Source organism: Trichomycterus rosablanca, chromosome 8 (assembly GCF_030014385.1).
Source record: "Trichomycterus rosablanca isolate fTriRos1 chromosome 8, fTriRos1.hap1, whole genome shotgun sequence".
In the NCBI taxonomy this organism is placed as follows: Eukaryota; Metazoa; Chordata; class Actinopteri; order Siluriformes; family Trichomycteridae; genus Trichomycterus; species Trichomycterus rosablanca.
In genome coordinates this window covers 23,636,905-23,653,622 of record NC_085995.1, presented here as the reverse complement: position 1 = coordinate 23,653,622, position 16,718 = coordinate 23,636,905, and the positions used below count along the sequence as shown (strand labels likewise).

Here is a 16,718-nt window from a genome sequence, read left to right as displayed (position 1 = left end):
TGAGTGAAATAAATGAAAGACAACAATAGGCGTAAAATCGTATCTAATTATCTCCCCTAACGACGAACGAGTCCCAATGAAGTTTTCTAATTCAATTTCAGTCCTTTATGTCTTTGTGTAGCGGCGTTGTTGGAAATGCTGGGCTGTGAATATTAATGAGGTGGGAGCGCTTTTTAAACGCTGCAGTTTCAAGTGCTCTCAGTCAGTCAGTGTGAGCGCTGGTGCTGAACTTCCAACCTGCTCACTCCTGTCTCTTACCTAACAGCTTTAAAACACTTAGAAAGCGATTAAAGAATCAATATTTACACGCTCTCTGCCTAGAAGATTTTAAGTTTTGGCAGCACATCGATATTTTAGAGAGGTTGAGAGGAACTGACTGGTTTAAGGAGCTCTTTTGGGATGAGTCGCTGCGCAGCCGCATTATTTCTTCTGGTCATTGCTGTATATTCGCTCAACACTGAAGGTATTATTATTGTTATTATTCTTTTTAATTTTTATTATTATTATTAAAGTAAAAAAGACTGAAATTAAAACATCAACCGACTAGCTTACCCTTCAGTTAGTTCGTTTTGGCAGTTGTGTGGATGTCAATTACCGTCATCCTCACTTTGGGTTTGGGTTTATAGGTAAATGTTAAGACTATACGACAGACAAAACATCGCGATACTTGAATAAACGCCTCACTAAGTATCGCGATATTTCGTTTACTAAGCTTTTGTAATTTCATTAAAATTAATTAGTTTACGGTGGTATTTATTGAATAGTATTCCCCCAATATGCAACAGCTTAGTGGTTAAGGTACTGGACTAATAATCGGAAGGTTGCAGGTTCAAGCCCCTCCGTCGCCAGGTTGCCACTGTTGGGTCCTTGAGCAAGAAATCTTAACCCTCGATTGCTCAGATTGTATACTGTCACAGTACTGTAAGTCGCTTTGGATAAAAGCGTCTGCTAAATGCTGAAAATGTAATCCCAAGTTTTAACTTTAATCTTTATAAATGTATAATATTTATTATAAAGTAAATCTAAATGTACAAAAGTGAACAACTAGGATCAAACTGTTAGTCCTTTTGGACCATAATCAGTTATTACAGTGTATGTTTACCATAACCCTTATAGCCTAAATAAACTAAGTGCTCCAAATTATGTTTCATTTTGCTAATATTACTTACTTTAAAAGTGCCTTAAGCATTCATCAGGTACAATTTTTGGTTTATGTGTAAGCTGCAGCATTCAAATACAATATGAGTGCACTTACCCATCTCATATTATCCACCCCACAACAGATTTTTGGAATAACAAACCTTCAAATTGCTAATTATGTGTTTGGAGCCAAATCTGGCTGATTTCAATCGTCTCTAATCATCCTCAATTTATATCGTGAACAAATGTGTTGATGACTGGCATGGCACAGATCTTTCACAGAATTGCAAACCATCATGTTGTTGACATTTGCATAACTTGCTTGCAGACAGTTGGCTTAATTATTGAGGAACATATTAAGTAATAAATAGAGAAGTCTCTTGACTAACATTAAGTCAAATGATTAGTCTTAACAAATCACTAACACCTATTAGTACATCAAAATGTATAAAGTACTGTCAAAGGATGTTTGGGATGTTATGATTTTTAGTATTTGTATAGTAGCAGATACTGGCCTAAAATAGTGGATGGGTAAATTGGATTTACCATATTACTGTGAATATATGTTAAGGTTGCTTATATGTATCCTGTCACTGAATTTTATATATTTTTGTGTAACTTGGTTGCAGAGGGGATGTCAGTATTGACTAGTATTAAAAAGAAAACATAGCTCAGAACTTTATTAAATCAGAATTGGGGCAACCTTGGTTAATATATCTCTTTTAGTATTATAATAATGATACTGGGATGTCAGTATTATGTTGTAATACCATCTAGCCCTAATAGAAGTCTAACAGCAATAGTTTTTGTTGTTTCGTTGTACAGTTATACAGATTATCATAGTTTCAACATTTTCATTGCATACTAACTGAAAAAAAACATTCCTGCTTATCGCAGCTCAACTTTCAGGCCAGCATATTTTCTTGCTTTTAGAAAAACAAAGAGACAATGTTGGCACAGTGCTAGTGTATAGTAGATATTTGTGTTGGATAAGTTGGTTTTGGCCCCTGGCCCAGGAGATGCTGAGCGGAACAGGAGAAGATTGATAGAGCAGAAGATGTAGGTCAGACTTGCACCAGCAATCCAAACACTCGCGCACTCACTCACCCAGCATGCTAGAAGGTGCTGGAAATAATTAGATGCCAGTTTCATGGACTGCTGAACAGATAGTGGTGTTCATTATTTCTGTGGGTGAATTGTGAGGATTTGCAGGGGCCAGCTTGTAAACAAAATCATGGATGATTAAGGTTAGGGCAAGGATCAAAGTTATCACCTGTAGGCAAAATAACATACCATTATATTTGAACCCAATGTTAAAGGTTTACCTACATAGTGTTGGAAATTAGCAGTGCCACATAAAAGGTTTTACAAAATAGGGTGTTTAACTTCTTAAAGCACTTCTGTAGGCCATGAGTGGAAATAAATCAGGAAAGTATTTACAGGAAACAAAAGGGGAAATCAGCAATGGGCAGAAAAGATCATTTATCATTGGGTAGCCTGTAAATAACAGCAGTATAGAAGTAACACCTGCAGTAAGGACTGGATTAACACATAAATTGTTCAATTGGACTGCAGCTGCAGTTGCTAATCACAAAGTTATTTTGTCCAAAACTCTTAGTAAGCTATATACAGTATATACTGTTTAAAGTTTTTTTTTTATTTTTTATGAACAACTATATTTGAAATGATCTCATACAGTTTGCATCTCCTTTTTTCAGCATACAAATGCAGATGTACAAGGAAGGGTCCCAAGATACGCTACAAGGATGTGCAGAAACTTGAAATAAAGCCCAAACACCCCTTCTGCCAGGAAAAAATGATATTGTAAGTTGTATGATCACACTCTGTCCTCTTCTTGAATGTTACATCACCAAGATAATCTGTTTAGGGATGGATTTATCTACCTGACTCATACAGAAAACATATTCAGTGAAAATGCACTTTGGGGACATTTAATGTGTTTGATGTGGGTGGTAACCTGATGGATGTGTCTATCTCTACAGCTGAGAAGCTTTGCGTGGGAGCTGCTTACTGCTCATTCATTATTGATATTACTCTACATTAGAGTCATTGAGACACCAAATGGCCTCTCATCTCTTATTTATTCTGATTATCTGTCTGATTTGTATTTTAGTTTGTTTTCGGTAACCAAATCCTATATAGCATACTGAACTGTCCTAACCATAATATATAGAAGTATGCATTTAACCTTGAATTGTGAAAATTATTAGCATAAATGTAGAGTATCTAGCATTTTTTTTGTAGTATCAAACACAAAATACCTTAAATATAGACTAAATTTAGGTACATTTGTTCATGTATTTCATGCATTTAATATTACTCTCTCATAATTTGCCCTTAAAATTGTATAAAACACATTACAATACACAGCTATGTTTGACTATGCTATCTGACTTTTATTCCTTCTATGTAATGGCTTGAATTGCTGTAGGTGTTCTTTAATATTATCAAATTATCAAAGTGTGAGTTATCAAAGTTCATTTAGATTTAGCATTTACAAACAGAATAGCAGTAAGAGTATGTGTAATGCTCTAGCTTGGAGAGGTCAGTTCTCTTAATGCTATCTACTGAGCAAGGGTGAGTCATAAGCCAGGCTCCTTATGGTGCTTTTCATTTAAATTTTTTTTTTTTTTTAAGGAATTCTGTTTTATATTGTTACCCAGCACAAAACATTATAACACAGACTTCATTTCTATAAACCAGCTAACAGGAATAATAGCCTTCTCCTATGGCGCCACATCAATGTTGTTCTGCCCATGTTTAAACTTGTATTCCAGTAAAAAGATGTACCTAGGACGTTAACCATGGAAATAGGTTTTTTGAAAATGTACACACTACTGCCACCTGGTGGGGTGTAAGTAAGGACAAACTAGGGTGTATCACATTTGGTGCTTGGACCTTAAATGAAGATTAAATTAATACAACATATCAATAATTATTTAGTAATAGCTTCATTTATAATCAGGGTCTTAGTGGAACCGATGTTGCCTGAAAACAATGGGCATGAGGCAACAATACAATACGACAATACAATCTCAGACAGGCCTCCAGTCTATCATGGAACTGAACTTTTTTTTTATAACTCTTTCATGTCTTTAGACACTTGGCTGACCTATAGCACCGCTGGGGATTCAAACCCTGAATCCCAACAGTAGTGGGCTAGCACAGTTTACATATTTGTACATATCTGTCTGCAAAAGCCTCCCTGCTCTTTGTCTGAGTGTCTGGCAGTAAAAAAGGTCTCATAGTTTAGCATTCTGGAATGTTTGCAGGCCTGTATTATCCTCATCTCTGTTCAGCAAGAGTTCAGTGTAAATAAAAAAGTCTGTGGCAACAGAGGTGAAACTACAGATGATAATCAAGCCCATCTGCTACAGAAAATAAGACACAATTGTCAGCATACTTGTTGAGAAATTCATCAAAATGTTTATAGTAATAGTGGTGTGCAGTACTTGGTTTCTACATTCATTGCAGAACATATTTCTATCAAATTTAGAATAATTTTCACTTTCTGTTGAACTTATTACTGAACCAATTGTACTGACATATATAAAGCAGTGGTAGCTCAAAAGTTAAGGTATTGGAATCATAATTAGAGGGTTGACGGTTTAAGCCCCACCACCGCCTATAGTCATAGTTGAGCACCTGAGCAAGTCCCTTAACTCTCTATTTAAACTAGTAATCAGAAAGATACTAGTTTAGTCCTTCCTGTTATAAAATTGCCACTCAGTCATAACTTAAAATCATCTGCTAAATGTCAGAAATTGAATGTAAATGTTTGTTTGCACTAGTGATAGATTATTTTAAGATGGCAGTGCATGAATTCCGAACTCTCTATGTATTTGTCAGATGAAAAGAAGCACACTAAGACTTCTCGGCATTTTCTGTTTTCTCAGTGTCACCATGGAAAATGTGTCCCGTTTTAAAGGACAGGAATATTGCCTCCATCCCAGACTACAGAGCACCAAGAACCTGGTTAAGTGGTTTAGGATTTGGAAAGACAAACACAGGTAAGCTTTACTGTGGGCCAGTGATAGCTCAGTGGTTAAGATACTGGACTAGTAAACAGAAGGTTGCCGGTTCAAGCCCCGCTACCACCAAGTTGCCACTGTTGGGTCCCTGAGCAAGGAGGCCCTTAACCCTCAATTGCTTATTGTGTAAGTCGCTTTGGATAAAAGCGTCTGCTAAATGCTGAAAATGTAAATGTACTGACAACAGGACACAGACAAAAGAAGACAGGTTTACCTTTAATGTGCAAAGAGCAAAATCTTTTGTTTTCTGACATCCCTAGTATAATGAACTTGCAAAATCAATAATACAGAACACTGTATTAGCAAACAATTGAGGTCAAAAGTTTACATTCATTTTAAGAACGATGTAGATCATGGTAGCATTAAGATTAAAATGATTTCTGCAACTGTTCTTTTTCAGCTACTGAATGATTGGCTTCTTTGAATTTAATGCTTCACTGTGCAGTAAAACATAAACGTAATGTGTTTTTATGTAATATGTAATATGTTTTTAGCCTAAATGCCTGTCTGTAAGTGTTTGACTATAGCTGGAGACTTCTCTATGTCTTTAAGTGTTATATAAGTACCAGTAACATGGTAAAAACCTTATGTGTAATCTGTCACAATATTAATCCAAAGGATCCAATACCACAAATAGTATATCTTATGATGACATGGACTTTGAGTTAAGTACCAACCCACAGGAGTTTTTTAAATGCTTAGATTTTTTTGTATTTAAAAACACTTTAAATGCAATAATTATTTATTAAAGAACTCTATTTGAAAAGTTTTATTTTACACACACACATATACATGAAACTTTACAAGTTAATGTTGTTATTGTTATTGTTGTTGCAAGTTATTGTAGCTACACTCTTAAGGTGTGGTGGGAAGTATATTGTATACTGTAAAGTGCACTTGTCTGTGCTCTCTCAGTGCCGGTCTCAAGCCCAGATAAAAATAGGAAGGTTTTTATCAAGTGCATCCGGGCGCCCAGGTGGCACAGGGGGATATTCCGCTAGCATACCAGCGTTGAGATTCAAATCTCAGCTCTGCTACTGGATGGCTGATTGATGCTGACAATTGGCAATGCCTGCATCAGACAAAATTAGCCACTGAAGTGTGCTGGATGTGACTAAAAAGGGGGCGGGTCTTCAACACTGTGTGAGGACCCAGGTTAGTAGCCCAAAACGCCTGTACAGAGGTGGACTAATGCAGGGGTCGGTGTGTTCTAGCTGAAACTATGGGCAAATAAGAAGGGATCAGTGGAAAGCACACACGTCGGAGGGAGCATGTGTTAGGCAAATATACCCTCCTCGGACACGATCAGGGTCTCCAGCAGCGGAAGACAAAATTGGCTACGCTAAATTGGGAGAAAAAAGGGGACTTATATATAATATTATAAATGACCATTTTAATTAAGTTGATTAGTTTACGTGTCACTAAAGACTGTTTATCTTGTTTGTGCTTACTCTTAAAATGTACATTTTTGTCATTTTAGTGTAATTTCTGTTGAGATTTAAATCTCTGGTTACTTTTGTGTTGTAGGGTGTACGAGGCCTAAATGACACACGTGAGCGAGCCAGGCTTCATGTTCTGTGGAATGTACAAAACCACCAGTGGATCTGTGGATCAGCAGAGGACCAGCTTTCCAAGAATTGCAGGGCATTTGTTCAGAAGCACAAAAGAAAATTTCTTCAGGCACAATGTCCAGGAAGATGTTTGTAAAATAAATAAATAATTACCTGTATTTTAAACATCATTATGGTCTGAAACAAGCACTATGTATTTATTCCACATATTAGAATTGCAAAAAAGACTGTATAAGAAAGTCTGTGTGAATCAGATTTAGATGCAACAAGTGATCACAACTGTTTCAGGTGGAAACTGTATTCCCCTGCTGTAGGCTTTTCATTTATTCTCAGTCTAATTCATTGTGTTGTGGTATTTTAGGGTCCTACAACACATCATATTTAACTATCTGTTTGCTTTCAGGTGGTTCGAACAATATAGAGTACCTAAAAAAAGGAATGTTCGTTTTAATGTTGTCGTCTGTACATGAATACAGATTATCTTATTACGATATCTGAATAAAGCTAGTTTCATATGTGGTACTATAGAGCACAGACAAATAAATACCTTGTTGTGGTTTGTAATGTGACATACCACAATAGAGCATTAAGTTACAATTTAACATTTACAATTACAACAGTTAACATTGTTTCAAATCCAAATATGGATTAGTAACAGCAGTGACACATTATTTATTCCTACAAACACATACATTCATGAAATATAGGCACACAAATCATTATTTTCATACATACCCCATTCTCCAATATAACCTTTTCTATACAGGCCTTTAATGTGATTTTTTTTCACACAGACTTATTTGTTATTACAAGTCTGGAATGTTTTTGTTGTCTAATTTTTTTTTCTCTGATGTAAATTATGTACAAGAATTCATACTTGTAATTACCCAAAGTTGGCATAGGTGAATTCATGTTGTACAGTAGTATGTTGTATCGCTATTTAAATATTCAATAAAAGACACACGAGTCTGTTTGAAATGACAACACACCAAACATGGCTTCAGTTGCATTCCATGGAGTGTACAAGTACAGCAATAAAATTATTTAAATGACTAAATCTGTGTTTTTTTTGTCATGCTATTCAAGTCACCATTTATAAAATCATAGTTTTAGAATGTTTATTGATTAAATAATTAATTAAATAATTTATTTTGTATTAAATACTTCAACCACATCAGGGTCTAATGAAACATTAGTCCAACGCAGATCATGACATACACATTTAATTACTCACTCATACCTTAAAGATATTTGGTGGGGAAAAAACCCACATGGGCATGGATAAAACATTCAAAAAGCTTCACAGGAAGCGACCAAAAATGAGGTTTGAACTCTCTGGACTTTTTTGGACAACTGCACCCATTTTATTAAGGAAATAAGATATTAGTGAGGTGCACAACTATTTACTGCTCAAACACATATACGTTTTGGGCTTTAGTTAAAAGTCAGTCCCTCTTTTCTGCTATTGCAGCCCTCATCGTTTTGAGGTTTTCCACAAGATTTTAAAATATAGCTTTAGGGATTCAGTTTCATTTAGCAACAAGAGCACTTCAAAGCTTGAGTACTGATGTTGGGTTATTAAGGTTATTATAGGTCTTTCTCACAGTTGGACTGGGTTGAGGTCAGAGTTCTGTGAAGGTCAGTCAAGTTTTTCAACACCAAACTCCGCAATCCATTTTATAAGCAACTGTTTAAAGTATTGCTGCTAAGATAAAAACACACAGTTTTCTAATATTTTTAGACTTTCCTTTACTGAAACTAAACAGCCCTGCACAATCCATCAAGGACTGCTAAGTGACAATGAAGTTACATGGCCATGCTTGGCAGCTACAAAACAAAAAACAAACAAAAAAACAATGCATAAAGGACCATTTTTATGTGTTAAAGGCTTTAGACCCAGTTTGTGTTTGATCAGAATGAACCATTTTCTAAAGATTAATGGCTTAGAATTATGGAAGTTACAATACTTATATAGAGTTGTATGTTTCCTAAAAAAAATAAGGATTAGGATTGTAACGTCATGTTTTACACTTTGGTTACATTCATGACAGAAACGGTAGTTACTCGTTACACAAGATTCATCAGTTCACAAGTTTAATGTTAAACACAGTCATGGACAATTTTGTATTTCCAATTCACCTCACTTGCATGCATGGCTGGATTACTGACCGGGCCAGTGGGGCCAGCGCCCAGGGGCCCTTGAGGTCAGGGGGCCCCGGGGGGGCCCTGGCCCAAAACATTTTGTGATGCCTATCAACATTTATGATACAATATATTTTTATTTCCGAGGGCCCTCCATTTTAAGGATCCTCTGACTATTAGGGACTTTGACCCCAGGGCCTCTTGGGGGCCCTAGCCATGCTTTTGGGGCCCCTAGCCATGCTTTTGGGGGCCCTAGCCATGCTTTTGGGCCCCTTATGAAAATGGATGAGGCGTTGTGGCACTGCTCTGACTTCGACTTCTGGCTATTAGGGGTCTAGAAAGAGGGGGGCATATTTTTAGAGGGTTATGAGTGGTTATGAGAGCCCCTACCAGGGGGCCCTAGAGAAGAGCAGGGCATACCATTAGAGGGCCCTTGATCACGAGGGCCCCTGCTATGGGGCCCTTGACTTCCATAGAAGTCGTTTACCATGGCTCCTTGACTTTCTAGGGAACTACAAATTGCCAGGCAAGCTACCATATTTCATAACAGACGTTTTGTTGCAAATATGCGATTCAGGCCCTTACTTTTGCCCAGGGGCCCAGACTATCCTTAATCCGTCCTTGCTTGCATGTCTTTGGACTGTGGGAGGAAACAGGAGCTCCCAGAGGAAACCCACACAGACATGGGAAGAACATGCAAACTTCACATAGAAAGGACGCGGACCGCCCCACCTTGGGATCTTCCAGGACCTTCTTGCTGTGAGGCGACAGTGCTACCCACAGAGCCACCGTGCCCACCTATTTTAATTTAAGATCAATTATGTTAATCAAATTGTTGCCAGGTATTGATTTATTATCAAAATATCATGATGGTACATTTTATCTAGGGTGCTTAGTATTTAAATATTGAGGGTAGCACGGTGGCTAGCACTGTCACCACACAGCAAGAAGGTCCTGGGTTCGATCCCCAGGTGGGGCGGTCCGGGTCCTTTCTGTGTGAAGTTTGCATGTTCTCCCCGTGTCCGCGTGGGTTTCAAGCACCACCAGTAAACACTGTGTGCAAAGCAGGAATACTCACTGGAAAGGACACTAATCCACCAATGGACATGTCTTTTGAAAGAGGGGAGAACACTGGAGTAAACTGGGGGAAAGGTTAAACTACTTTCCCTGCACTAACTGCTGTACCACTATGCTGACCAGGTCTGTATTTATTTTGATTTGATTTTATTAGTAGTAGTACTGGGCAGAATAAAGGTGCAGTGGGCAGCAAGAGTGGCCTGGGTTTGATTTCCCGGTAGGGTGGGCAGGAATGCTCTGTGTGGAGTTTGAGTTTTCTGGAATTACCGCTGTAAGGCTGTGCTGGATAAAAAAAAAGTTTAAACAGCAGATGGCAGTCAAGTAAAGATTATATTATCCACCTCAGCTTCTGAGATGTCTGATGGGTAGATTCTCACTATCAGACAGTTTAACCTCATTATAAAAGCTATTAATTAAAGCTATATAACTCTCGATTCCACTCCTACACCACACTGGTATTATTATTGTTATTATTATAACTGTTAATAATTCATTTTTAATGTATTTTCTACGTCAGAAATAACAATTTGTGTATTTTTGCGAATTGATATGTTTTGGGATTTTTTTTAAAGTATCTTTACAAAAAAATAAAAGTTTGGCTCACCAGCTTGATTGTATTTTGTTAATATAAACAAAATAAATTTGATTCTTGCAACACACATAAAAGTTGGGACAGAAGCAAAATAGAATGATTAAGTTACACCATTTTAAAACATTACACATTAAGCAGGTGAATTGGTAACAGATGAGGTTTTTCACCAAAGATTGTAAATTACCATCTGTGGTACATAATTTTATATTTTCAGCATACGCAAAGTGACTTACAGTACTGTGACAGTATACAGTCTCTTGCTCAAGGGCCCAACAGTGGCAACCTGGCAGTGGTGAGGCTTGAACCGGCAACCGTCTGATTACTGGACCAGTACCTTAACCACTAGGCTTGTATACAACTGCCTACATAATACTCTAAAAAGATCCAGGAATTCTCAGACCTTGCACGGCAAGGCTTGAAACCACTGTTGAATGTGCATAACCTTCCAGCCCTTAGACTGCACTGAACTGGGATAAGTATAGCCAGTATAGTTTCCAAAGTATAGTACTTTTAAAAAACGTTTCTACCGCTGCATTAAAAACTGCAACCTGAACCTCTGTTATGTAAAGAGAAAGACATGCATCAATTATATGCAAATAAGCTGCAGAGTTCTCTTGTTTTAATGGAGTTTGTAAGAACTTATTTTTTTAATAAAAACTTTTTGTCGTTTTAAATGAAGTAAACAGTATTAATTGTTAACTTCCTAAAATTGCCTAACTTAAGCCTTTGCAAAAACCTGTTTTTATAAAGTTTTTAGTTTTTGATCAACTTTGTTAGTGTGCAAATATCATGTCTAGTCATTCAAGTCTAAACCTGTTTTTGCTTGATTTTTGTCAGAGGTTTATGCCGGTAAATGTAAATAAAAGGGAAAAGAGTCACTCTCCTGCTTAATACAGATTTTGATTGATTGATTTACTTTATTGATCCCCGAAGGGAAATTGCGGTGTAGCAGCAGCAATTACAATTATTACAAACATCAAACAAACATCACACAAAGACATTACAATGGGGTAGGAAAGAATAAGATATAAAGTCTACAAAATGTATAAAAAAGAAAATAGAATATAATAATTTAAAAAATAAGAGTATAGAACATCCAACAGAACAAAAAATAGAAACTAAGGAGGGAGCCTAGAGGTGAGGTTACATAAATTGTGCAATTAAAGCTGTGCAAATAAGAACGTACTAGTGATTCAGTTTTGTCTGACATTTTCAAAACTATATAGTTGTGAGGAGAAATAATATGATTTTAAAATGCTCTATTGCTTTTTCTGACATTAAAAAAGTAGCCAACCGTGACAGTTCCTCTTAGACTTCTGCTATTATACACCAGCAAGAGATGCAATGCCTAGCGTCATATTTTATTATACAAAAATGTATTTCCAGTCAGGCTTCCCAGATTCCAGTCTGCAAAAATGCAGATATTTTTGTTCACCGTAAGTCCCAAACCCACAACATAAACTTGACATTTGGTAACCCTAGTCGGTCATAAAATGAACAAATTATACATTAGTAGTTAACAGCATGACAATAGGCAAACAGATGACGCATTTTTAAATATTTGTTCACCTGGTTTGCATTTGCCACAACGTTTGATTATCTTTGTAGTTTTTGTAGTCTATTTGACCTGAAATTGGAAATGCTAACACATTTTATTTGACTAAAAGACGGAAAAGTACCACTTTCTCTGCGTTTATTGTTACAGACTAAAGCGTCTCACATCTAAACGTTCACTCAAATCGAAACTTCTAGAAACTGCTCTATTTATAAAGTTACCGGAGGTGCTAGAGCAGAGTGCGCACGCGCAGAATGAGAGGCGGGGACAGGGTGTTGGCATGTCTCAGGCCTCTGTGCTGTGGGTGTGAGCTGTAGATCTTGTAGCTCTACTGTAAACCATTTCCTCACCACTAACGCTTTTACTCCATTACTCAACTAACAGAGGCAGCTAGAAAAGTCGAGTAATGTCCTCGCTGTTCCTCAGTTAGTATTTCCTGTCCTGGTTGTAGGAAGGATACGCTTGGACGGTGATATTAGTGAAAAGCGGTTGGTTGGTGTCGGTTGTTGGAGTTGATCTGGTAAGTGCTCGCTGCTTCTTCTGAACTGACTGACTGACTAGCTGCGGCTAACGCTAGCTTCTACTGTCCTAGCTTACTAGCTCGCGACCTGTCCAGCTACACTTGGTCGAATATTTACTGCTTTATTGCTTGCAATAATTGCGTTATAATAGTTATGATGTATTGAATACATTGTTTAAATATGTTAATTTTGTAGTTTTTGTTATACGCTTACGTTATGGCTCTTGCATCTGCAGCAAGAGGGAAATGACATTCCACTGCTCATCACCGACATTGCTAGGTGACACGACTCTTAGACTGGTTTAATAACAATTTATGTTACATGAGTCAATCTGTTAACAAGTATAAAACACACACCTAATCGATTAATATATTATTTTTGATTTACCATATTTTAATTTATATATCTTTAGCCTGGGTTAACTGCCGCTTTTTTAATTCATCTTCATATCGAAACAAATGTTTTTCTTTCGGATTTACACATTAAAAGCTGCAGTACGTGACTTTTTGAAGATATGGAGGCTCAACATGAATGTATTTGCAATCATTTTTTAGGATAGTGGATGTATTTTGGAGACAGTTGAATTCTTTACTCATTGTTGTGACTGTAAGTCTGGGGCATTTATCAGAAATCCTTGAAAGTCCTTGTAATCTATCTGTCCTTGTCAGGAATCCTCAACTTGCTAAAACTGTCTTTTTGCTTTTGATGTTTGTCAATGCTGTAATGAAATGAAGGTGCTAATTATAAGAAACTTCAACTAAAATACAAACAATTAAATAACATTGGTTAAAATAGTCACATTTAACATGTTTTTTTTTTATCTTATGCTTTATTTCACTATTTATTTTTACATTAAATTTAGCACATAAATAGAATTTGTGCAAGAACATTCAGAAAAGACACCATATTAAAGTGTCCAAAATTGTTAAATCTGTTCGTATTTATGAGGAGAAATTTTGATCAGGCTAACAAATGTATAGCACAAACAGACCATTCTCTTGAAATACTCAACAAGTTTTACGTTAGCTACTGTACTAACAAACCATAACAAAATACTTATAATATGTGTAAACATAAGGATATTTATGGAAATGTAAAATTGTAGAATAGCTTACATATTGTGGAATAGTTTTGACAGATCTACCCAATTATAACTTTTACAGGGTTCTGTTTTTTAAAGCCAGCCAACAGTATAACAGTTTAAAATGAATGTCATTGCTACATCACTGATACTAATTACTGATATTCTTACACACTTCAATATTTTTTTAAATAAGTATTTAAATATTTACACACATCAGGCCTTTTAAATGTATATATGCAGGGGTTGGACAATGAAACTGAAACACCTGGTTTTAGACCACAATAATTTATTAGTATGGTGTAGGGCCTCCTTTTGCGGCCAATACAGCGTCAATTCGTCTTGGAAATGACATATACAAGTCCTGCACAGTGGTCAGAGGGATTTTAAGCCATTCTTCTTGCAGGATAGTGGCCAGGTCACTACGTGATGCTGGTGGAGGAAAACGTTTCCTGACTCGCTTCTCCAAAACACCCCAAAGTGGCTCAATAATATTTAGATCTGGTGACTGTGCAGGCCATGGGAGATGTTCAACTTCACTTTCATGTTCATCAAACCAATCTTTCACCAGTCTTGCTGTGTGTATTGGTGCATTGTCATCCTGATACACGGCACCGCCATTGGATGCACATGGTCCTCCAGAATGGTTCGGTAGTCCTTGGCAGTGACGCGCCCATCTAGCACAAGTATTGGGCCAAGGGAATGCCATGATATGGCAGCCCAAACCATCACTGATCCACCCCCATGCTTCAGTCTGGGCATGCAACAGTCTGGGTGGTACGCTTCTTTGGGGCTTCTCCACACCGTAACTCTCCCGGATGTGGGGAAAACAGTAAAGGTGGACTCATCAGAGAACAATACATGTTTCACATTGTCCACAGCCCAAGATTTGCGCTCCTTGCACCATTGAAACCGACGTTTGGCATTGGCACGAGTGACCAAAGGTTTGGCTATAGCAGCCCGGCCGTGTATATTGACCCTGTGGAGCTCCCGACGGACAGTTCTGGTGGAAACAGGAGAGTTGAGGTGCACATTTAATTCTGCCGTGTTTTGGGCAGCCGTGGTTTTATGTTTTTTGGATACAATCCGGGTTAGCACCCGAACATCCCTTTCAGACAGCTTCCTCTTGCGTCCACAGTTAATCCTGTTGGATGTGGTTTGTCCTTCTTGCTGACATTACCCTGGATACCGTGGCTCTTGATACATCACAAAGACTTGCTGTCTTATAATAATAATAATAATACATTTTATTTATATAGCGCTTTTCAAGATACTCAAAGACGCTTTACATAAGACAAAATGGTCACAGATGCGCCAGCAAGACATGCACCAACAATTTGTCCTCTTTTGAACTCTGGTATGTCACCCATAATGTTGTGTGCATTGCAATATTTTGAGCAAAACTGTGCTCTTACCCTGCTAATTGAACCTTCACACTCTGCTCTTACTGGTGCAATGTGCAATTAATGAAGATTGGCCACCAGACTGGTCCAATTTAGCCATGAAACCTCCCACACTAAAATGACAGGTGTTTCAGTTTCATTGTCCAACCCCTGTACATACATTTGCATACTAAGGAACAAAAAGTCTTAACTTTTGGATGATGTTTATTCCATGTAACAAGGAAGTAATGTGTGTCATTTTGTATTTTTGTAGCATCTGTCATATTTCCAGCAATAAGCAAAAAAAACTATTAGAAATTTAGTTTAAGTCTAAAACATATAGCAAAATCAAAAGCTTTATTTTTACTGTGAAGTGCTTTATTATGGTTAAGCGTTATTGTTTGTGTTTTTTTTGTTTAACCTTGCTCATTGCACCTATTGAATTGCAGACTAATTTGGATGAGAGTACCATGCCTTCAGTAAATATACAAAATCCCTCAGCCTACAAACACAATTCACCCTTTTTTACTAATATTATCAGGAGTATATAACAGAAAATGCCACAGCTCATAACCACCTCTTTAACACCTCTCTAGTGGCAAATCTAGAGTACATGATTTACCAACAAAAAGGCAGTTGGGGGATATTGTTATTCCTGGCTTGATAGACACATTGTAGTCATTCTTCACATTTTTTCTTGCTTTATCTACTAAAATGGCCTTAAGGAATGATCTTTCAATATTTTCAATGTAATGCCAAGCTCTGGCATGACAAAGTCTTTTGCTTAACTGCTTATCTCCATAGCAGCTTTTAACAAATGACTGAGACTCAGTGATGCAATTGCAAAGACGTTGATAGCACAATCTTACGTCAAACTGAATTGTTCTCTGATTAACCTTGTTCTTATCATCTGTTATGTGTATTTATACGTTACCCAACACCCCTTGTCAACATGTCAGTTAATAAAAGAAATAAATTTTTAAGCCACAGGTAGTGGGCTTATTTTGAAGCTGTTTCAGACACAAAACATTAACTATGCAACATTTATGCTTGTTGCCTTACACTCCCATACACACACACACACACCCTTATCTTCATTTATTTTCTAATGCTCAGTTTCAGAGCAAAATAAATATCACCTGATGAGTCGAGGACAGAATGTCTGAAACATGAGACAAACTCAAATGTTCACACCAGCTTGAAACCAACCCTCATTCCCAAAACAAAAAAGTGAATGCTAAAGTTACTTCTTTGAGAAGACACTGGTTGCCAGAGGGGCTATATGGTATGATGCTGCGTAGAGATGCCCTGACTTTTAAAACATGCTGAATGCGTATTGTACAGATTAAAGCTAAAGCCAGCTGTCCTCCTTTTTCTCACTTGGCTCAGATGAAGATCTCGTCGCCATCTGACAGATTTTCATCAGACTTATCCCGCAGTGAGCCATGGAAACAGTTGGAGTGCCATATGGGTGTGTGCGCATGCTAGATAAGCGCTATCACTTATCTGTGTTAATGCTATTAAAATTTTGACTAAATTCCAGGTCAGCTAGTACCTAAACAATTAAAACTGTTACATGACTTGAGTGATTTTTTCAATAATAAT

The 16,718-nt window shown here is 37.2% G+C and overlaps 2 protein-coding genes across 4 annotated transcripts in view; both read left to right on the top strand.

Moving 5' to 3' along the window:
* Positions 1 to 221: 221 nt before the first annotated feature.
* Positions 222 to 7,820, top strand: cxcl14 (chemokine (C-X-C motif) ligand 14). Its single transcript, XM_062999951.1, has 4 exons — positions 222 to 463; positions 2,859 to 2,964; positions 5,058 to 5,171; positions 6,720 to 7,820. Exons 1-4 carry the CDS (start codon positions 400 to 402, stop codon positions 6,733 to 6,735), a joined length of 300 nt encoding a protein of 99 aa, XP_062856021.1. The 5' UTR covers positions 222 to 399; the 3' UTR covers positions 6,736 to 7,820.
* A 4,672-nt stretch (positions 7,821 to 12,492) lies between these two features.
* fam13b (family with sequence similarity 13 member B) overlaps positions 12,493 to 16,718 on the top strand; it is a 54,463-nt gene continuing 50,237 nt past the window's right edge. For all 3 annotated transcript variants that reach the window (XM_063000597.1, XM_063000598.1, XM_063000596.1), the window contains exon 1: positions 12,493 to 12,649. The gene's annotated coding sequence lies outside the window, so the exon portion shown is untranslated. The remainder of the gene's footprint in view (positions 12,650 to 16,718) is intronic.

Bases quoted from the DNA above. Each gene is read 5' to 3' on its own strand.
- cxcl14 (XM_062999951.1), top strand. From the start codon at position 400: ATGAGTCGCTGCGCAGCCGCATTATTTCTTCTGGTCATTGCTGTATAT. The intron at 464-2,858 runs GTATTATTATTG...TCCTTTTTTCAG, and splicing joins ATATTCGCTCAACACTGAAG to CATACAAATGCAGATGTACA. The intron at 2,965-5,057 runs GTAAGTTGTATG...CTGTTTTCTCAG, and splicing joins TGCCAGGAAAAAATGATATT to TGTCACCATGGAAAATGTGT.